This window comes from Periophthalmus magnuspinnatus, chromosome 19 (assembly GCF_009829125.3).
Source record: "Periophthalmus magnuspinnatus isolate fPerMag1 chromosome 19, fPerMag1.2.pri, whole genome shotgun sequence".
In the NCBI taxonomy this organism is placed as follows: domain Eukaryota; kingdom Metazoa; phylum Chordata; class Actinopteri; order Gobiiformes; family Gobiidae; genus Periophthalmus; species Periophthalmus magnuspinnatus.
This window is the reverse complement of record NC_047144.1, coordinates 15,829,060-15,850,234: the sequence shown is the minus strand read 5'-3', so window position 1 is coordinate 15,850,234 and position 21,175 is coordinate 15,829,060. Positions and strand designations below refer to the sequence as shown.

The 21,175-nt window shown below is 38.8% G+C and overlaps 3 protein-coding genes across 4 annotated transcripts; 2 read left to right on the top strand and 1 right to left on the bottom strand.

The window, feature by feature from the left end:
- Positions 1 to 589: 589 nt before the first annotated feature.
- Positions 590 to 12,107, bottom strand: LOC117387439 (sphingomyelin synthase-related protein 1-like). Its single transcript, XM_055229360.1, has 7 exons — positions 11,943 to 12,107; positions 9,939 to 10,227; positions 9,002 to 9,278; positions 8,545 to 8,640; positions 8,222 to 8,339; positions 5,913 to 6,063; positions 590 to 4,019 (listed from the first exon to the last, which is right to left on the bottom strand). Exons 2-7 carry the CDS (start codon positions 10,216 to 10,218, stop codon positions 3,715 to 3,717), a joined length of 1,227 nt encoding a protein of 408 aa, XP_055085335.1. The 5' UTR covers positions 10,219 to 10,227; positions 11,943 to 12,107; the 3' UTR covers positions 590 to 3,714.
- Positions 12,108 to 12,821: 714 nt separating this feature from the next.
- On the top strand, positions 12,822 to 15,622 carry LOC117386880 (dual specificity protein phosphatase 13-like). Its single transcript, XM_033984255.2, has 3 exons — positions 12,822 to 12,960; positions 14,405 to 14,622; positions 15,013 to 15,622. The coding sequence occupies exons 1-3, from the start codon at positions 12,836 to 12,838 to the stop codon at positions 15,204 to 15,206; spliced, it is 537 nt and encodes a 178-aa protein (XP_033840146.1). The 5' UTR covers positions 12,822 to 12,835; the 3' UTR covers positions 15,207 to 15,622.
- Positions 15,623 to 16,589: 967 nt separating this feature from the next.
- Positions 16,590 to 20,842, top strand: LOC117387440 (dual specificity protein phosphatase 13-like). 2 transcript variants are annotated; one of them, XM_033984948.2, is made up of 3 exons: positions 16,590 to 16,752; positions 18,400 to 18,617; positions 20,524 to 20,842. In XM_033984948.2, exons 1-3 carry the CDS (start codon positions 16,628 to 16,630, stop codon positions 20,742 to 20,744), a joined length of 564 nt encoding a protein of 187 aa, XP_033840839.1. In that variant the 5' UTR covers positions 16,590 to 16,627; the 3' UTR covers positions 20,745 to 20,842. The 2 variants fall into 2 exon arrangements, with proteins under 2 accessions (XP_033840839.1, XP_055085343.1); XM_055229368.1 differs by having other exon boundaries at positions 16,677 to 16,752; positions 18,405 to 18,617.
- The last annotated feature ends 333 nt before the right edge of the window (positions 20,843 to 21,175 follow it).

The window sequence follows — 21,175 nt, the reverse complement described above, 5'->3', positions numbered from 1 at the left end:
ATATATTTGTTCATTAATGAAAAATAATTGGATAAAGCGTCAGTTACACCCGAATGCCCCATAAACCATAAATTTTCATTTTTTCATAGTACCAGGATACAGTGACTAGACTGTTAGAGGAGAGGGAAATTCAAAAGCATATAATGATAATAATTATGATAACAATAATAATAATAAAAAGAAAAATAAAATAATAATAATAATAATAATAATAATAATAAAACTTAACATTTACTTTAAATATTGACAAATTATCTCAATTAACCACTATAATATTTAATTGTATTTATAAAATTTAAATCGTTTTTGTCATTGTGGAAAAGTAGTGATATTGGTTGTAGTAGTACTGGTGTAAAAGTAGTTTTACTGTGGCAATTTGGGTGTAAATGATATTAGCGGAACTGTTTTACATATTACTCTACCCACTCCATAAACATTAATAAATCCTGCAGGTAAAACACACATTGTAGACAGCGAGTTGTGATAGTGAAGGTATGTGGCCATTCAGGAGGGAGTGAGGCAATAGACAAATACAAGCGATTTCAGGTTTTTTTATTGAATTTTCGAAATGGGAAAATGACATGAAATGAGCACTACTGCACTGCACCAGTCAAAGTATAAGTTGATACAGCTTAAAAGCTATGAAAACATAATTTCACTTTTTTGAAATCTTAAATCAAAATTACGAAAAGCAAATTTATCACCCAGAGCAACTGTAAACATATTTTTTTCTGTGCATGTTGCTTAGACTTGGTAATATGTATAAAAAACTATGAATGCTTACAAAAAAAGAATAAATTAATACAAACATACATAGAAATTTAAGGAACTTGGCCACTACTTTCATTGATATTTACACTGCTCCGTAGCATATAAAAACACTAGACGTCTACCAAAAAACTAAAATATTTTAGACACGAAAAAGCAATTATAACACTCAAAGAATTATTGGCAAGTTTTCATCTATGAGACAAATGTTTACACGATTTGGCTCACAACTGCTGAAATGCTATGGTTACTATGACAACCATTCACAGTTTGAAACAAGGACATCTTTTCTGTCTATACAAATCAAACAGAGCATCATGATCACCAAGATGATATTACATCAGGACATAACCAGTACTAACCCAGGACTAATCCAGGACTAAACCAGGACAAACCAGGTCAAAAACAGATTTAAACCAGGAATAAATCAGGTCTAAACAAAGACTAAAGCAAGTCAAACCAGTCAAAAATGGGTCTAAACCAAGTAAAAACATTTCTAAACCAGGAATAAACCTGAACTAAACCAGGTCCAAACTAGGACTAAACCAGGTCTAAACCAGGTCCAAAAGCAGTTCTACCCCAGGACTAAACAAGAAATAAACCAGGTTTAAACCAGGACCAAACCAGGAATATAGCAAGTCTAAACCAGGTCTAAACCAGGTCAAAAAACATTTCTAAACCAGGAATACACATCAAAAGAGCTTTGGTTTAGACCTGGTTTAGTTCTGGTTTAGTTCAGCTAACGCACCTCTGCTGCAGTTTTGGAAATGATCCAACTCACTTTTCTATCCAAAAATGAATCTTCTATCATTTTTTTTTACTTTGAACAGTGGTCATAATGTTATGGCTGATCGGTGTATTATCTACGGGATGAGAAACTGCGTTATGGCCATTTCTGTTTTCTCAAAACAAAATAAAATAAAAAGGCAGTATACACTATAATTGGTCACTTTTTAAGGAGTTCTGTACAATAATGGGCTGAAAATTAAATTAAAGACAAACTACAGTATGTAACTTTTATAGTGGGGGTGGTGGCACTTGCCTGTCTCCATGGAGATATTATTACTTAGCCTGGAACGTTCTACAGTATGACATTTTTATAGGCCAAAAATACCTTGAAAAACATCTAAAGCAGGTTCACCTCTCCACAGATCTGACCTGTAACTCGGCCTAGTGGTATCATCGGCTTGTTTACATGAAGATAAATTATGTTTTCATTTAATGCCATTTTGTGGAGCATTTCAGGCAAAGCAATAACATCTCCATGGAGACAAGCAGGTCCACCAGAAAAGTTACATAGCGCAGCTTTAACATAGACCTTTTAATAATACGTTTTTCTACATATTTTTTCATATTACTGGTTCTTTAACATTGACGCACATGTCCCAGCAAGGCTACCGTAGGCGATAAATGGGCTATATTCATTGTAATCTTACTACAAAATGTTACCAAACGGCATACTTTTTTTTTACAAGGCTAGAAATATTAACTCTACCTATAGGGGTCACTAGAAGTATCGGTCTGGGCACCATTGTTATTATGATTGCGAGATAGGATTAATGCCTCAGCGGTGGTCTAATCAGTTATTGTTTATTATGAAAAGTCCTGCAGTTATTTTGAAAACAAAATATAATAATAGTAATAATAACAGTTAGCGGGCTTCATAATTGCTATGGCTCTAGATTTGGGAATTGCTTCAAAGTCCCAATGGCAACTTGAGAAAAATAGTTATTGACAAATGAACGTCTAGAATTTTTAAGAGGTTTCAATTGGTCTTGATAAATGAAATAAATATTTAAAAAACATGTAAAATTCAGAGAAAAAAAAGTTAAGGAATTCTCGTTGATAATTACAAAAACATATATTTAACTGATGCAAAAAGAAGGTGGAGGTCAAAGTTTAGACATCTTACCACACAGTTTGGTGGTACAACTCGTATAACAGAAAACATACTAGCTCTATATCAACTTTCACCAAAAAAAAAAAAAAAAAGAAATCTACGATACATAGGTTAAATATTTTGTAGTCATGGCTTATAGAGGGCTGGTGTATTTAAACATTATTATGAACAAAACCAATTTAAACCTCTTGAACATTCCAAGAGCTTAAGACAAATGCATCCCTAAAATGTCCATCTTAAATAAGTTTAAACTGCATGAATTAAGAGTGTTTACGGATCTTGGTTTGAGTCAGTTTTTAAAGAAATAAATTGTCAAATTTATTATGACTCAATTGTCAAATCGAGTCGTATTCTACTTAAAATGTGAAACAATAACAATATATTTCTCATTAAAAAAAATCATATTCCATTTAAAAATATGTAAAACTAATAATAAGTGACTCGTACATCTATATCAACTTCAGATTCAAAATTCTTAATTCAAGCCATTTAGCTCATTTAAAGGTTCACTATGTAACATTTCTAGTTGAGGATACACCACCTGAGTCTCTCCATGGAGATATTATTGCTTTGGAATAGCAAAAGACAAAGTTTAAATCTGTCAACTGGACAAATCGTTGTAGGAGTGAAGACGTTTCGCTGCTCATCCAAGTCCAGTTGACAGATTTAAACTTTATCTTTTGCTATGGATCAGACCTGGACGACTGAGGGATTACACCGACATTGCTTTGAAATGTTTCACAGTATGGCATAAAACTTGTCTATCTCCATGGAGACAGTTAGAAGTCAAAACTGGAAAGGCGAGCAAGCTCATAGTAAGACATTTTTTGTGATTAAAACACCTGTAATTGAATAAACACAAGCTAAATAAGTTTAATGCCATACTGTGGGACATTCCAAACAAAACATCGACATCTCCATGGACACCCGTCACCAGAAATGTTACACAGCGCGCCTTTAGGACATTTGTTTTCCCAGTGTAACATTGACTACCACTGCACATGTAAAACCAGTGAGTCTTTGCCCATAATAAAAACACTATGTATTTACCCTATGAGCCGACGCATTATAGTGGGTCTGGAGAGGGGCCAGCAGTACTCATTTGGCACCGGCCCGTTCACGTTCGACTCGAAGAAGGAGAACATGGGGAACCAGATGCGGGCGCGGCGGCTCTGCTGGTAGGCCCTCGTGTTGGCGAGCGTGTGGTAGTACAGGAAGAGTCTGGTGGTGATGTAGAATGCGATGAAGACGTCGATGGAGTAGTGTTCGTGAGCCGCCAAAATGAAGAAGATCCCAAACAGGTTCAGAACCCACGACAGAGTGTGCAGGAAGTGCCAGTTCCGAGGAGTGTCTGAAAGAAGAGGGAAAAGTAGCTGTTGTAGAATAAAAAGTAGGAAACCCAATGGAGAACAGAAGAGGGATGAAGCTGGAGAACGAAGAAGTTCAGGACCCAGACATGAACTCAGAGGACATGATGATGTAAACAAGGGCTATGTCTGAATGTCCAAAAAACAGGTCAAAAACCAGGAATAAACAGGATTAAATCAGTATTAAATCAGTATTAAACCACAACTAAACCAAGACTAAACCAGAACTAAAACAAGACTAAACCAGAACTAAACCAGGTATTAACTAGAACTAAATCAGGTCTAAACCAAGTCAAAAAACTGCTCTAAGACTAAACCAGGTCAAAAACCAGGACAAAACCAGGATTAAACCAGGTCTAAACCAGGACTAAACCACATCTAAACCTGGTCAAACACCAGATCTAAACCAGGACTAAACCGAGGGGTGTCTGAAAGGAAAAAGGAACTGTTGTAGAATAAATAGTAATAGCCTGACAGAGAACAGAAGATCCAGCCTGACAAAAACTAATTATTATTACTCCATAAACACTTGCCAGTCCAATCAGGCCATTATTACAGAAATCAAGTTTTTCAAGTTTTACCGAGTTTAACCTTTAGACTTTTTTTTCACCCAGACGCCAGTGTCCGAATCTCTGTGAATGAGGCTTATAGAGTCCACTAAAGAATGAGGGACTGTGTAGTGAATGAGGGGTTAGGGGCTGGGAGAGACATTCAGACAGAGCCAAGGACTGAGCGGGCAGGAAGAGCCCTCAGTGCAGCAGCAAGTTATTGTGGTGATAAAATATTTGCGAGAGTTATATATAAAATTACAATAATACTTTTTGTTTAATATCTTTTCTTTAACATTTGAGAGAAGACTGGAACATGAATGAAGAAACTAATACGAGAATTTGATGCATTTTGCCGTGTCCTGTAGGTCTTAACTGCAGGATTAGCGGTTTTCATACAGAAATCTGGGCTTAAACTGTGTGACATGAGCCAGAGGAGGGATGGACATGTTTCTGCTCGCAATATCTTTTCATACAGGCTGTTTTAATTCCCAAAATATAGAAATACACTGGAAAAATCGCATGAATATTAGCTTATCATTTTACTACGCACACGCTGCTCTCCCCCGGCTTCCACAGCGCTCGGACCTTGCGACTCACGATGAATTTCAAACATGATAAACATAGGACCTGAAAGTCTACTCGATTTTAAAATGGTTGTGATTTCAAATTGTGTCAAAACCAGCCAAAAAAACTGCAGCGTGAGCCCAGTTTGTTAAGGCACATGGAGACAGAAGTATTTTTTTCTTTTGCTTGCAGAACAAACTATATGACCTAAACTGCCCGGTAACTGCAGCCATTCAAATTCCATTGTAGATTGCAAATTTTTTGTATTGTCTTAAATACTGATCGTTATCGTTTTATACATGTTGAATAGAACATTTATTTTTGGGGTCAATATTTATCATGGATACCTTAACTTTGCACTAGTGAGAACATGTTAGCAGACTCTGTGTACACTGGTGTATGAATGTGTGTGTGAATGGGTGAGTGGCTCCTTGATGTAAAGTGCCTTGAGTGACTTGAAGATGGAAAAGCGCTATATAAAAAAGTGACAATTTACTATTTGAGCTGTAGAAGTTTGAATTATAACTTTCTATGCCTCATTATAGACACAAACTAGCTATTGAAGTGTTGCGTTCTGTTATTTATTCATTGAAATTCATATTTTTTAACAATATTGTACATTTAAAATAGTTTTCGGTGATAATTCTGTTTTAGGGTTTGGCTTCAATATCATCGTTATCGTCTATATTTACTTCAGCAACGTATCGCACTTCAAAACGTGTTCTCGTGACAGGTCTAGTGAACACATGCTTCTTGACTTACATTCTGTGACGAAGAAGTTTAACATGGTGATGACCACAGTGTGTCCGCTGAACATGTAATCTCCACAGGTGTGAACGCCGGTCAGCGTCATCCCGAAGCCGCTCCAGATCGCTACTGCCCTCTGCAGTTTGGCCCACATATCCCCGTACATCTGAACACAACAAACGTTTACGAGGATGTTAGAAGAACAAGTGTGTGTTCTGTTGAGTCTTAAAGGGCCCATCTTATGCTATTGTCTGATCTCTAATGTTGTTTCCTCATCACAAACAGACCTGGAGTTGTGATTTGTTTAATTTACACATGTTTAACACACAAACCCTGCAGATTTTAAGCTTTTAACTTGAAAACTACCACTTCATGACATCACAAGGTGGAACAGAACGTTTTGAGCTTTGGAGATGTTACAGACTAATGATAAAGCGTTAATCAAACATGTGTGAATGAAACAAAACACAACTCCAGGTCTGTTTTTGATGAGGTAAAAACATTCCAACATGGTTTAAAGCTCACAAGAGTCAATTTTGCAAAACATAGGACCTTTAATGAAGAATGCAGTTGACACTAGATTCTTTTAGGTAAACAGCAGCGTTTAAAAGGCTTGTTGATAATAATGTGGTAGTGGGTGGGAGGTAGGCAAGATTTGAGTAGCTAACTCTCAATTAAAAACAAGAGGCTCTCATTAACACACAGCAGAAAAGACCAAGTGAACATTACAGGACTCAGATTGGAGTATGTGGGCCGGCATCCTGCTTTAAAGTGACTAAACACTTAAGAGGATTAAGCCAATGTGGACAGATATAAACAGTTAAACATGAATTATTTATGTATTTTATTATTGTTTTGTCAGGATATGGTTCTGAGAGGGAGGGGTTCAGTGAGATGACAAATTTGGGTCTTATAAGTTTCTGTTACAACCAGTGGTGGATGAAGTACTCAATTTTGTTACTTAAGTAAAAGTACAGATCCTGGAGTAAAAAAATATTCGCATAAAAGTATCATGAAAAAATCTACTTAATTATTAACATGCTTCTTTAATTTTTTACTCTTTTAAATACATTTTTGAAGTATTTCTCATAGATTGAGATTTAATAAAGCTTCAAATGTACAGATTTTGATAAAGATTTGTGATGATTTTGTTCAACAACTGAATAGAGCCATTTTTATTTGTATATTTTTGTTTGCTCAAACTATGAACTTGTCAAAAATAAACCCTCAGCCTTTTCAGCAGGTTTCACATACTAATCAAAAATACTTTCACTTTCTGATCCAGTTCAAAAACATAGTGGAGTAGAAAGTAGATACCTGCTCTGAAATGTAGTGAAGTAAAAGTAAAAAGCATTCACTGTAAAATGTACTTAAGTAAAGTACAGATACCTAAAATTTATACTGCAGTACAGTACTACTTTTACTTCATTATTTTCCACCACTGCGTACAACAATATTCACACAATCTTGTATTTCTCGCTCCATCGATAGAGCTGTGATTAAAGTCTCTCTCCACCGACCTATATCTGAGAATGTAAGTGTTAATTAAGTAACTGGGCAATATGCGTACAGAAGAATTAATTAGAAAAAGTCTTAATAAAAAATAAAAAAAAATTTAAATCTATTCTACCTTGAAATTGCCTGATCTTGTTTCTTTTCAGAAGCTAAGCAGGGTTGGGCTTTGTTAATACAGGGATGGAAGACTACATGGATTAGGTTGTGCCAGTGTAATCAGGTAAAACCAGTCAAGATACATAAAGGCCAACACTGCCAGGGAAGTGACAGTTATAGTGATCTATTATCTGTAGTAGGGTTGTCAAAAGTATAAAAAATCTGATCCCAATCGATACTAAAACTAATATCGAAGCTGGATACTCATTTGAGCAGGTTTGGATACTAAAAAAGTCACCTTCACGGGACAGAAATGAACCTTTCCTGAGTAGCTTTAGAAGGATCTTGAGGTGTATCAGAACAAGTATAAGACACCTATCTGGATGACTGAGGGATTACACAGATATAAAGCCACATGGGAAGAGAAAGTACTACCATTTAATGTGGAAAAACACATTCTATTGTCCAAAGAAAGAGTGTTTTTTATTATGATTATTATTATTATTATTTTTAGTGTATCGAGTATCAAGTCTATTCCTCAGTATCGAAATCGAGTTTGAAACATTCAGTCATAGTTTTCCTGTTTACACTGGGCACTAGTTAATTCAACCAGTGAACATAAACAGTCAAATATGGTCAGATGGTGGCAGGTTATTTGAAGTGTGACGTTTCCTTTTCTCTCTAATACTCTGTCTCCATGATGATGGTGTTACCTTGCTGGAGCACTGCAGATGTTGTCCAGGGACGGAGAGGGAGGTGACGAACATGGTGACACAGCGCAGCATAAAGACGGTCCCCATCAGACTGCACAGGCGCCGCAGTAAAATGGACCTACAGCAAAACAACAACAGAATATGTAACCAGGGGCAACACTAGTAAATGTTAAAGCAGAACAAAAAAATCCACTTATCAGAGGGTTTAACCATGTTATAGTTGTTTCCCCTTCTCATTTACCCTCTTGTGTTTTCTCTCACAGTTTGTTAACAACGCTGGTCTTGGAATGTTTCAGTACCAAGAAATGTACAATATTTTTCACCTGTGTTTGTGAAGCAGCAGAACCAACACCCAGATGTTACACAGAATGACTCCACAGGCTTCAGCCATCGCAAAGGCCCATGGGATACGAGGCACACTGCAGATGGAAAACAAAGACACAATTAAGCTTGTTATAAAAAAAAAAAGAAGAAAACAAAAAACATTCCTCCAATTAAAAAGTCTTAAACTGGCCATCACAATAAAAAACTATTGATCACATTTTTATTATTGTAAAACTGCAAATTAGGGCTGGCCATCAAAACCTGATCTCATCAGATCTCAGAAGCAAATCAAGTTTGGGCCTGGTTCATATTTGAATGGGAAACTGCTGGGAATCCCAGTTGTGTCCTTAGGCAAGACACCTCGCCCACACTGCCTATTATGAATGTGGGGTGTGTGTGTGCGTGTGTGTGTGTGTGTGTGGGGGGGGGGGGGGGGGGTTCACTTTAAAAACGCACCTATCGAGGAATATGTCTGGCAGTGGGGGGTAGGTTCGCATGTCGGGGACCCTCTCGTGAACGATCACCATGACGAAGGAGGTGAAGCCGAAAACAAACACCACGTAGATGGAGCTCAGGGCGGTCTTCCAATACTCCGGGTCCAGCCTGCGGGGGGCGCTCTTGTACTTCCCGTTGGTGTATTGATTCGTGTGATACTCCTCTCCGACCGGCGCTGTGTCCGTGCTGTCGCAGTCCCGCACCCCTTCTCCGTTACACAGCCACTCCAAACCAGGACCTGTGAACAGAAAAAGGGAAATATAACAAAAAAAGATAATATTGTAATAGTTGTTTTTAACCATTAATCAATATTATGCAGTTTCAAGACCCATAAAGCCATTTTAACTGAATAGGCTGTTTCATAGACTGTACAAAAAAGTGGACAAAGTCAGTGACATCAACCAAAGCATTTATATATACAGTCTATGGTAGCAGGTTAACTAGGTCCATTTATATATACCGTCTATGGGAAACCCCCTCCAATATTAGCAGCACATATGATATCACAAGTCAAAATACGATTGGGGGTGAGATGGATTGTTGACAGGATCATTAAGTGCCATTTTGTGCTTGGACAATAATTGCAATTTATTTTTAAAAAGTTTCAAACATTAATATGCCAAATATTTGTGAGTTTTACTTTAAGCCACTAAAATATCACATACTGTTACACAATAATTCTGGACTCAATATTTACTTGTATATATTAATTTCCATAGTTTTAAGTCTGTTGTTTATTCATTTATAATCATTCTTTAGTTTAGGATCACTGTATTAGTGCAATTAAATTATTATTATGCAGTGTAATGATGGCAGCCTTATGTAACTTTTTTAAATGTGTGAAACAGACATTTTCCTTAACAATACATTATGATTCAAATATTTTAAAGTGCCATACCTGTGGGCGAGTGTCCGTCAAAGGGCAGCCCCAACTCTTCTAGAACGTCCAGGTTTTGTTTCTGTAGTTTTCGGATGGAGACCATGAGGCGTTTAATGTCCCCCAGAACTTTGAGCTCCAGCGGGGGTGAGCGCAGGTCGTACTCGCTCAGGGCCAAGAGGCTGGTCCCGTCCAGTCTGTGCCGATTACACAGGAGGTCCACGTAGTCGCAGAAGCCCTCGTCCTTCAGCCATTTGGCCACATGTTTGGTGGTCCAGCGCCGCACACTCATCTGCATCATGGTACCACACTGTAACACAGAAATACACTATGAAATAACTCAATGTATAACAACAGCTTGAAAGAGGGTGTGTTTTACTTCTATGGGGTATTAACTGCTAACACATAACATATTTAGATCACCATGTTTCCTTTTATTGTTTTGAAAATGCTATATTCACTGAAAACAACAAGTCATCCCCCCTGCAGAGTTCTATCACAACACAATCAGTGTGCATCCTGCTAATAAAACTACTGCACATCGCTTCAAGTTGTTGTTAACAGCTGTGTATCATGTTGTTATATATCTATGGAGAACTGTCGTGTAGGAGCATGGATGACGTAGGCTTGTGGGTGGAGCATTGCAAAGAATCTTACAGCTAACCATAAAGAGGGTTTGAACTGGGCCGGGGAGAGATAGCTAGATTATTCAAACATGCATGGACGGCATATAAAACCTCTTCAGGCATGTTTTTGATGAGGGAACAAATATAATATGGTAGAAAGCTAAACACTCCCTTTAATGGCTGCTCGATGATGGAAAAAATGGATAATAAAATCATAATTTAAAACAGTGAGAATTAATGTCAGTAATATTTTTGTAGCATTTTTCCACCTTCAAGACACTCGAAGCGCTTTAGAGCAAGGAATCACTCACCCATGCATACACACACATTCACACACCAGTGTACGCAGACACTGGGAGAGAGGTGGGTTAAGTGTCTTACCCAAAGACACAATAACAGTATTCATCTGTGGAAACCGGAATTGCACCACCAACCTGTGGGTCAGTGCCTCTGACTGCTCTCCCAATGATGTTTATGTCCAGAGTGGGATTCAAACTGCCAACCTTCAGATCAGTGGACAAACAGTTTACCAACTGATCCGCTCTCACCCCATGTCATACAGCCTGTGTAGATCGGATGAGTGGCGGAACTCTCTCCCTGATGCATCAGATTAATAGAAAATCTGGGCAAAGTGTCTTGCCAAAAAGGCACGCTATCACTATACAATCCAAGCTGCGAACAAACTACGTGTACAGTACAAAATTTATGTATTCATGTCAATCAATCCCACCATTATTGCAATAGTATATCAATTTAAAGTTGACATATGAAAAAACCTGTTACCTTCTGCTTCTTCTTGTAGCTTTCATGTGGCTAATTTCTTTCCATCTGTTTTGTACTTAACAAAAATCACAGGACTTAAGGAGAAGTAGATGCCAGCGTTTCCAAACTTCTACATCAGCAAACACAAAGTCTACTCTTGCAAAACAAATGAACACTCCCCTTTGATGCCACACAAACTCTGTGTTCAATCTGCTACACCAATGTAAATAACGAGGCAAGAATATTTGCAAACATTAAAATCCACCACACCCCCAATGAATTATATGAACACTTTCACATATATATTTTTGATCTGTGGGTCAAACAGATGTAATTTAATTAATATTGTCACTGTAAAACTGACAAAACCGATTTAGTTGAGAATCTATGAAATATTGTCCTTCTTTCAATGCATTTGACAGGCAAAAAGGTGCAGCAAATACAGCCATTATGCTAAAGCAATATTGTTCTAATGGGTATAGCTACATCTAACAAATAATTTTGGTTAACAGTCGTAAAAAATGTATCTAAAAAGCTACAAAACCAGTGATTTGTTTGCCAATGCTTCACACACACTGTTAGCATTAGCCACCAGCTAGCTTTTCAACCATCAATTTTGATCAAAACAAATACGTACCAGGATTGAAATGTAGCACTGAGAGATAAGAAATGGGGTTATAAGTTAGCTAGCTTCGTGACATGACGAGGCAGTCTGTAGTGATTGCGTTTGGTGTAAAAATAGCGGCTCCTCGTATGAAATCATTTCGCACAGGCTGAAGGCTAGTTAGCATTAGCATCACTGTTGTCACCAAAAACAGTGCGGTAATGTTCGGAAAAGAGGCGCACCCAGAATTGTAGTTGGGGAACAGTGGCCTCTGGTGAAGATAAGAGGAATATGAAGATATTTCACTCAAAAATAACTTTTCCTTTCAATTTTAATTCAAGTAGAAGCAAACAAATAAATTAAAAGATTGAATTATTAAAATAAAAGACGTATATGAAACATTGTAGTCAAAACATAAATGAGGGAACAATGATCTCTGACGGTTCTACAAGATGATTAAAAAATAACTTAAAAAAGAAAATGAAAACAAGTATGGAACAAACAAATTAATTAAATAATAAAAAAACAAAAAAACAAAACAACTTATTGTCAGTTTTAATATTAGACACTTTAGTCAGAACATAATCGGGAAACGGCGACCTCTGGTGGTGGAATGGAGTACTACAATAAAAACCTTCAGAATAAGTTTTCTTTTTCTTAACTTCCTGACCATATATATTACAGACTTTTAATCATCAACAGCTATAAATATTGAATAAAAATATATATTCTATTATTGTATGACATTATTATAATTTATAGCTCCTGTACTCTGGCCAAAAGAAGATTATGACTCAAAATAAGTTTATATTGTTTTAATTTGGAAGGCAGTGGTGAGTAATTTTAGAGCAGTGTATTCTTGTCAGTACCACCATGTTGGTAATAAAGACTCACCCTGAACAGCCTGTCACAGTCACGGCTAGTACATGGAAAACAGCAGAGCAAACCCTCACACTCCTTCAGTTAAAGAGCTTGTAAAGATTCTGTACGGAGGGAAACGCTTTGGGAATCATGTGGATGAAGTCTGGCCCAATCTGTTCCTTGGCGACATGTGAGTTAAGTTAATTTTAGTTAAATCTATGTAACTTTTCTGGAGGGTCTGCTGCCACTTGCCTGTCTGCACAAACATGTTATTGCTTTGCCTGGAATGTTCCATAGTTTGGCATTAAACTTGTCAACTACAACTACATGGAAACAAGGAGGTAGTGCTACGAGGCCAATTTACAGGTAAGATCTATGGAGAGGCGACCCTGCTCACAGTAAGAAGGGCTGGTATTCACGATATTTTTGTAGCAAAAAAACAGCCGGAAGTGAATAAATGTTTAAAAGTTTAATGCCATACTGTGGAGCATTTCAGGCAAAACAGAAACATCTCCATGGAAAAAAAAAATAGTAGTAATAGTGAAGCCCCCACCAGAAAAGTTACATAGTGCATCTTTAATGGACGTCTCAGGCAATATTTAGAATTTCACATCTTAATACTATGGTAAAACAGGACCAGAACTAAACCAGGACTAAACCAGGACTAAACCAGGACTGAACCAGGACTAAACCAGGACTGAACCAGGACTGAACCAGGACTGAACCAGGACTAAAGCAGGACTGAACCGGGACTGAACCGGGACTGAACCGGGACTAAACCGGGACTGAACCGGGACTGAACCGGGACTGAACCGGGACTAAAGCGGGACTAAAGCGGGACTGAACCGGGACTGAACCGGGACTGAACCGGGACTAAACCGGGACTAAAGCGGGACTGAACCGGGACTGAACCGGGACTGAACCGGGACTAAAGCGGGACTGAACCGGGACTGAACCGGGACTGAACCGGGACTGAACCGGGACTAAAGCGGGACTAAAGCGGGACTGAACCGGGACTGAACCGGGACTAAACCGGGACTAACCCGGGACTGAACCGGGACTAAAGCGGGACTGAACCGGGACTGAACCGGGACTAAAGCGGGACTAAAGCGGGACTGAACCGGGACTGAACCGGGACTGAACCGGGACTAAAGCGGGACTAAAGCGGGACTAAAGCGGGACTGAACCGGGACTAAACCGGGACTAACCCGGGACTGAACCGGGACTAAAGCGGGACTGAACCGGGACTGAACCGGGACTAAAGCGGGACTGAACCGGGACTGAACCGGGACTGAACCGGGACTGAACCGGGACTAAAGCGGGACTAAAGCGGGACTAAAGCGGGACTGAACCGGGACTGAACCGGGACTGAACCGGGACTGAACCGGGACTAAAGCGGGACTAAAGCGGGACTGAACCGGGACTGAACCGGGACTGAACCGGGACTAAAGCGGGACTGAACCGGGACTGAACCGGGACTGAACTGGGACTAAAGCGGGACTAAAGCGGGACTGAACCGGGACTGAACCGGGACTGAACCGGGACTAAACCGGGACTGAACCAGGGCTGAACCAGGGCTGAACCAGGACTAATATAGCCAGCTGTTGTGTCTAAACCCTCATTTCTCTGTATAGGACAGTGGCCAATGACCGCTACAGTGTTTGGAAGCTGGGAATTACGCATGTTTTGAACGCAGCACACGGACGCTCCCACAGTGAGGGTGGTCCGGACTTCTATGGCCCCTCTGTGGAGTATTATGGGGTCCCTGCTGACGACTCGCCGACCTTTGACCTCTCCAAATACTTCAGTACATCAGCCAAGTTCATTCACAGAGCACTCGAAGTAGAGGAAGGTAAGAGAACTAAACCAGGTCTATAACAGTTCTTAGCTCAAACAGAAAACACTCTGTTCCACCTTGTGATGTCATGTGGTGATACAGGAAGTCCTCCACTGTGTTTTTAAACTCCATACACCTTCAGTAGAATCATTTGGATAATTTCAGCCCTGGATTTGCCAATCTCTAACGAACAAAAGAGAAAAGGTCACCCATTCTAACTTGGGACAGTCCAACCACAGCCGCTAATTTGTAAACCAGGACTAAACCAGGACTAAACCAGGACTAAACCAGAACCAAACCAGGACTAAACCAGGACTAAACCAGGACTAAACCAGGACTAAACCAGGACTAAACCAGGACTAAACCAGGACTAAACCAGGACTAACCCTCTCCTCTCTCCCTGAGGTCGTGTGTTGGTGCACTGTGCCGTTGGCGTGAGTAGATCGGCCACACTCGTCCTGTCATTCCTCATGCTGCACCACCGGCTCCCCCTGGTGGACGCTATTCTCACAGTGAAGGAGCACAGGTGGATTTTCCCAAACAACGGCTTCCTTAAACAACTCCGAGCTCTGGACATGAAACTTCGCTCTCAAACCTGATCAGCTTTTTTATTTATTTATATATTTTTTTAACAATAACTTCTTTATAAATACTATTTTGTTGTTTGGACTTTACATATTGGGTTTGATAAATAAACACTGAAGCAGGTACTGACTCCAGCCACATGGGGGCAGTGAAGGAATAAATGATTAGTTTGAGTAGATTGTTTACTACTGTGAGATGTGAAGGTTTGAAAAAGGATGTATGGATCAATGAACTTAACCAATACTCACGTCCAGGTCTGCGAAGTCCATCTTTACGATTGCGATATGGACCCGACGCCTTGGAGGAGGTCTGGGTGTTACATCTATTAACATCATATTTATTTAATGTTTATGGTTTGTTTTTTTCTTATAAGACTCCAGACTTGTGACTTTGATTTGTATGACAACATTGAATGGAAAATACTACCACAACATGAATGAAATTGAATGTTTATTACGTAAGTTTAATTTCAAAGCAAAGCAAATCACATAGGCCTTTAGTGCACCTTTAATATCCTGCAGTTTTACTATGAGAGGGTCACGTCTTCACAGATCTGAGCTGTAACTTGGGCAGGAACAATCAGACAAAGCAATTTCATCTCCATGGAGACAAGATGGTGGCGGACCCGATATGAGGAAAGTTACGTAGTACAGCTTTAAAGGGCCCATATTACGCTATTCTCTGATCTCTGTTCTAATGTTGTTTCCTCATCACAAACAGACCTGGAGTTGTGTTTTGTTTCTTTCACACATGTTTAACACACACATTTTTGCATATTTAGGCTGAGTTATTGCTCAAACTGAAACACTCTGTTCCACCTTGTGATGTCATCAAGTGGTGATACAGGAAGTGCTCCACTGTGTTTTTAAACTCCACACACCTTCACTAGAATCATTTGAGTAATCTCAGCCCTGGAATTGCAAATCTCTACTGAACTAAAGGTAAAAGGAGCAGGAAAACTACCACTTCATGACATCACAAGGTGGAACAGAGCATTTTGAGCTTTGGAGATTTAAACAGACTAATATAAACTGTTACTCAAACATGTGTGAATGAAACAAAACACAACTCCAGGTCTGTTTTTGAGGAGGTAACAGCTTTACAACATGACTTAATGCTCACAGAGTCCATTGAATTATTATTAAACTGTAACTTATAGAAATGTTCCATAGTGCAGCATTTAATATCTCCACAGTCCACAGCATCAGAAGTGGATTATTTAAACACACAGATTATTCCGTACGTTTTAAAACTCTCGTGTCGCGTTGTGTTTTTGTAAGACTAACCCTAACGGCCCCGTCTAAATCTGGGCTCGTGCCTTCTGTCGTCATGGCAGCACCTGTTCCCAGACGTCGCCCGCAGCAGACAGCCCGAGCCTCGAACCGCTCGGACCTGAATCCTGTCCAAAATACTGCGGCTTTGCTCGCCATCCAAAATGTCCCACCGAAGAAAGAGGAAGGAGTACCTCACTGTGAAGGACCTGCAGAAAATGCTGGACTCGTGCAAGCTTCATCTGGGACAAATCGATGAAGTGTGGCCTAATATCTTCATCGGGAATGTGTAAGTATGGAAGTTTAGGAAGAAATGAAAAGAACGCACGTGTAGGATTCAGTATTTGGGAAAAATATTATGGGAAATTTAAAGTTTCATATGCAAAAGTTGTATTGTTGTGAAACAGAGAAGGACGACACTGTTACAAGTACAAGTATTTAGTCTGATACCATAAAGCTGAGACAGTAGTTTCAGAACAATATTACCCATTTATTTGCATTTTTAGTAGTAAAGTACTGTATTTAAGAACAAATATAGAGGTATTTGTACTTTAAGTAAGTGCGTTTTAAACTGGATACTTTTTACTTTTACTTCACTACATCTGAGAGCAGTATCTGTACTTTCTACTCCTCTACGTTTTTAACATGTTCATAATTTGAGCAAACAAAAATATACAAATAAAAACAGGTAGGAAAAAAATCGATTCAATTGTTTCTGTTGGACAAAATTCAGCTCAAATCTTTATCAAAATCACTACATTTGAAGCTTTATAAGACCTCAAAATCTGCGTAAAATACTTTGACTTTTGACTCATTAAGTGCATTTTTAAATAGGTGCTTTAATACTTTTCTTGAGTCGAGTTTTTCACCTGATACTTTAACTTTTACGCGAGTACTTTTTGCTCCGTAGCTGTGCAAAATTGAGCACCTCCTCCTCCACTGCCTCTGAGCTGTTGTACCTGCTTCATTCATTCATAAATGTTTCATTCCAAAAACAATGATCCTGTTTTATCAACTTTACTTTTATTTACCGGTCTGATTACTTTGTTTACTGTGTCCCTGCTTCAGTGAGGGGCAGATAAGTTTTGTGTGTTGATGATATAGATGGAGGGACTTTACTACTTCCTGTGTTTTTCAAAATTTTTTTTAACCATTTCCTCTAATATAAAATGTATTGTATATATTTTTACATGTTTTATTCCACTAAACAAAGTAATAATCAGCAAAACATGAAAACTTGTCACATGCACTTCTACTCCATTACTATTACTACTACTACTACTCCTACTACTACCTCTACCACTGCTACTATTACTACTTCAATACTTTTTGGTGATATTTATTTTTATTAGTTAGGGTTGGGGTTTGGGTTTGAGTTAGGGCTAGAGTTAGAGGTTTGAGTTAGAGTTTGAGTTGGGGTTTGAGTTAGAGATTTGAGTTAGGGTTTGAGTTAGGGTATGAGTTAGGGTTTGAGTTGGGGTTTGAGTTGGGGTTTGAGTTGGGGTTTGAGTTAGGTTTTGAGTTAGAGATTTGAGTTAGGGTTTGAGTTAGGGTATGAGTTAGGGTTTGAGTTGGGGTTTGAGTTGGGGTTTGAGTTAGGGTTTGAGTTGGGGTTGGATTTGAGTTAGGGGTTGAGTCAGGGTTTAGATTATAGTTTGAGTTAGAGTTTGATTTTGGGTTTGGGTTAGGGTTTGAGTTGGGGTTTGGGTTCGGGTTAGGGATTGAGTTTAGGAGTTGAGTTTGGGTTTGAGTTAGAGTTTGATTTAGTTTGAGTTGGGGTTTGAGTTAGAGGTTTGAGTTAGAGTTTGAGTTAGGTTTGGAGTTTGGGTTTGAGTTAGAGTTTGATTTAGTTTGAGTTGAGGTTTGGGTTAGGGTTTGGAGTACAGTTGGGTTATCACGCTAATATGCTAATGCTACTGTTTTGTTGTGTTGCCAGTGCAGTAGCTCAGAATAAGACCGCTCTGGTGAGGTTGGGCATCACTCATGTGTTGAACGCCGCTCACTCGAAGCAGGGAAGCATCGGCAACCAGCATTTCTACGGCAACGACTTTGTTTACCTCGGGATCCCGGCTGAGGACTCTACCTACTTCGACCTGGACCAGTACTTCAGGCTCGCAGCGGATTTCATTCACAGAGCAATCAAGGCTCCAGATGGTAAAATAAACCAGGACTAAACCAGGAATAAACTAGGACTGAACCAGGACTAAACCAGGATTAATCTAGGACTAAACCAGGACGAAACCAGGACTAAACTAGGACTAAACCAGGACGAAACCAGGACTAAACTAGGACTAAACCAATACTAAACCAGGACTGAACTAGGACTAAACCAGGACTAAACTAGGAATAAACCAGGACTAAACCAGGACTAAACCAATACTAAACCAGGACTGAACTAGGACTAAACCAGGACTAAACCAATACTAAACCAGGACTGAACTAGGACTAAACCAGGACTAAACCAGGACTGAACCAGAACTAAACCAGGATTAGACCAGGATTAGACCAGCACTAAACCAGAATTAATCCAGGACCAGACCAGGACTAATCCAAGACTAAACCAGGACTCAGTACTGTTAGCCCGGCCCTACTGTTTCAGAAAGTAAGAAAATCATAAATGTACAGAATGTACAGCCACGTAGAGCTCAAACACTAAAGAAAGGAATTGTGGGAACTATTTTTAGCCTTGAGTCAGTCAAGTATGATATTAAAAAGACTAATCCTCTGCAGAGATGGTGCTGGTGAATTGCATTGTGGGAATTCAGGCTTTTGTATCTAGTGAGAGCTGAAATAGTCCCTTTACAGGTTTAGTGTTAGATTATAGAGACGTTGAGGGTTTGGAGATTTGACAAAAATAAATCATTTCTTTTTCTTTATATAGATTCATCTTGAGTTTGAAAAAAATAACTGTAAGGGCTGATTGTGGACTAAAAAAACCCAAGCTGATCACTGATTATTTGAAAAATAAAAAATAATTTGGTGATGGTGGAGAGGAGGAGATGGAGAGGTTGAGGAGGTTAAAAGTTTGGCTGCTGCATTAAAGGAGGGATGTGATTAGTTGAGAGGCCAAGGAAGCAGGTTGTGATTTGTTTACAGTTTTAGACAAGGGACAGAAATATTAAAGAGGGCGTATTGTGTGACATTGACTTTTAGGAGTGTTCTGTGTTTTAACGCTGTTCCCTCATCAAAAACACGACTGAAGAAATATCAACAATAAAACCTCTTCAGAGATAAACATTTTAATATTTTGTTTTTGAGGAATATAGCACTTTCAAAATAATAAAACATAACACGTAAAGTTATGTAAAGTGTCTTTTTGTTTCTAGAAAAAACGATATACAAGTGTTATATTATTGTTATTAGTAGTAGTAGGAGGAGTATTTTTATTTTTATAAGTAGTAGTAGTATTTGTAGCAGTAGTAGTATTGGTATTAGTGGTAGTATTAGGAGCATTAGTAGTAGTAGTAGTAGTAGTAGTGTTAGTAGTATCAGTAGTATTAGTCATAGTAGTAGTAGTAGTATTAGGAGTATTATTATTATTATAAGTAGTAGTAGTATTAGTAGTATTAGTAGTAGTAGTAGTAGTAGTAGTGTTAGTAGTATCAGTAGTATTAGTCATAGTAGTAGTAGTAGTATTAGGAGTATTATTATAAGTAGTAGTAGTATTTGTAGCAGCAGTAGTAGTAGTCGTAGTATTAGTAGTATTAGTAGTAATAGTGTTAGTAGTATCAGTAGTATTAGTCATAGTAGAAGTAGTAGTATTAGGAGTATTATTATTATTATTAAAAGTAGTAGTAGTATTTGTAGCAGTATTAGTAGTAGTAGTAGTAGTATTAGTAGTAGTAGTAGTAGTATTAGTAGTAGTAGTAATACTAACATGGTGATTTAAATGTTATGTGTTAGCCATGAATACCCCATAGAAATGCAATATTCCCCTTTAAATTTTAGCACGTATATTTTGTATTTTGTTGTGTATAATTCATAGTGTATATCAGGCAGGAGGTCATATTCTTGGCGTATTAAAACATACTGACTGACAAATACTTTTTTTATTTTTCAGGGAAGATTTTGGTGCATTGCATTATGGGAATGAGCCGTTCGTCCTCTCTGGTTTTGGCCTACCTCATGATCTACGAGCACATGTCGCTGAAACAGGCACTGCACTGCGTCGTCCAGAAGAGGGCGATCTACCCCAACAGAAACTTCCTGGCTCTGCTCCTGGACCTGGACCTGCAGCTCATGAAGAAGAGGAAAAAGAGGAGGATGTGTGCCATTCTGTGACAAACTGGGATCAAACTAGGGCTGCGTCCCATTTCTGTTCAATAACTGTGCACTTGCCTCCTTGAGTCCTTGTTTCCTCAGTTTAACCACACTTGGAATTAGCCGGTATCACTCCTATTTGAGTTTTTTTCAGTGGAGGGAAGGAGGGCGGATTTAGAAATTGAGAAACTGAGTTAAGGATGAAGTTAACAGAAATGGGACGCAGCCAAGGGGCACATCAGACTTCTCCAACTCTAACTCCTACCACCTACAAAGGACACGTGCCTATAAAAAATACGCGCTCTCTCCTCTACAGGTGGGGCAAAAAGCTGTGGAATGTTACGCAATACTGCATTAAACATATCTATTTACATGGAGATAAGCGTGTGAAGTCACCGGGCCAAGCTACAGTTCAGGTCTGTGGAGAGGCAAGCTCACTTACAATCAGAATG

Bases quoted from the DNA above. Each gene is read 5' to 3' on its own strand.
- LOC117387439 (XM_055229360.1), bottom strand. From the start codon at position 10,218: ATGATGCAGATGAGTGTGCGGCGCTGGACCACCAAACATGTGGCCAAA. The intron at 9,279-9,938 runs GTATGGCACTTT...TTCTGTTCACAG, and splicing joins TGACGGACACTCGCCCACAG to GTCCTGGTTTGGAGTGGCTG. The intron at 6,064-8,221 runs GTAACACCATCA...TGTTGTGTTCAG, and splicing joins ATCTGCAGTGCTCCAGCAAG to ATGTACGGGGATATGTGGGC.
- LOC117386880 (XM_033984255.2), top strand. From the start codon at position 12,836: ATGGAAAACAGCAGAGCAAACCCTCACACTCCTTCAGTTAAAGAGCTT. The intron at 12,961-14,404 runs GTGAGTTAAGTT...TTCTCTGTATAG, and splicing joins AATCTGTTCCTTGGCGACAT to GACAGTGGCCAATGACCGCT. The intron at 14,623-15,012 runs GTAAGAGAACTA...TCTCTCCCTGAG, and splicing joins AGCACTCGAAGTAGAGGAAG to GTCGTGTGTTGGTGCACTGT.
- LOC117387440 (XM_033984948.2), top strand. From the start codon at position 16,628: ATGTCCCACCGAAGAAAGAGGAAGGAGTACCTCACTGTGAAGGACCTG. The intron at 16,753-18,399 runs GTAAGTATGGAA...TTGTGTTGCCAG, and splicing joins AATATCTTCATCGGGAATGT to TGCAGTAGCTCAGAATAAGA. The intron at 18,618-20,523 runs GTAAAATAAACC...TTTATTTTTCAG, and splicing joins AGCAATCAAGGCTCCAGATG to GGAAGATTTTGGTGCATTGC.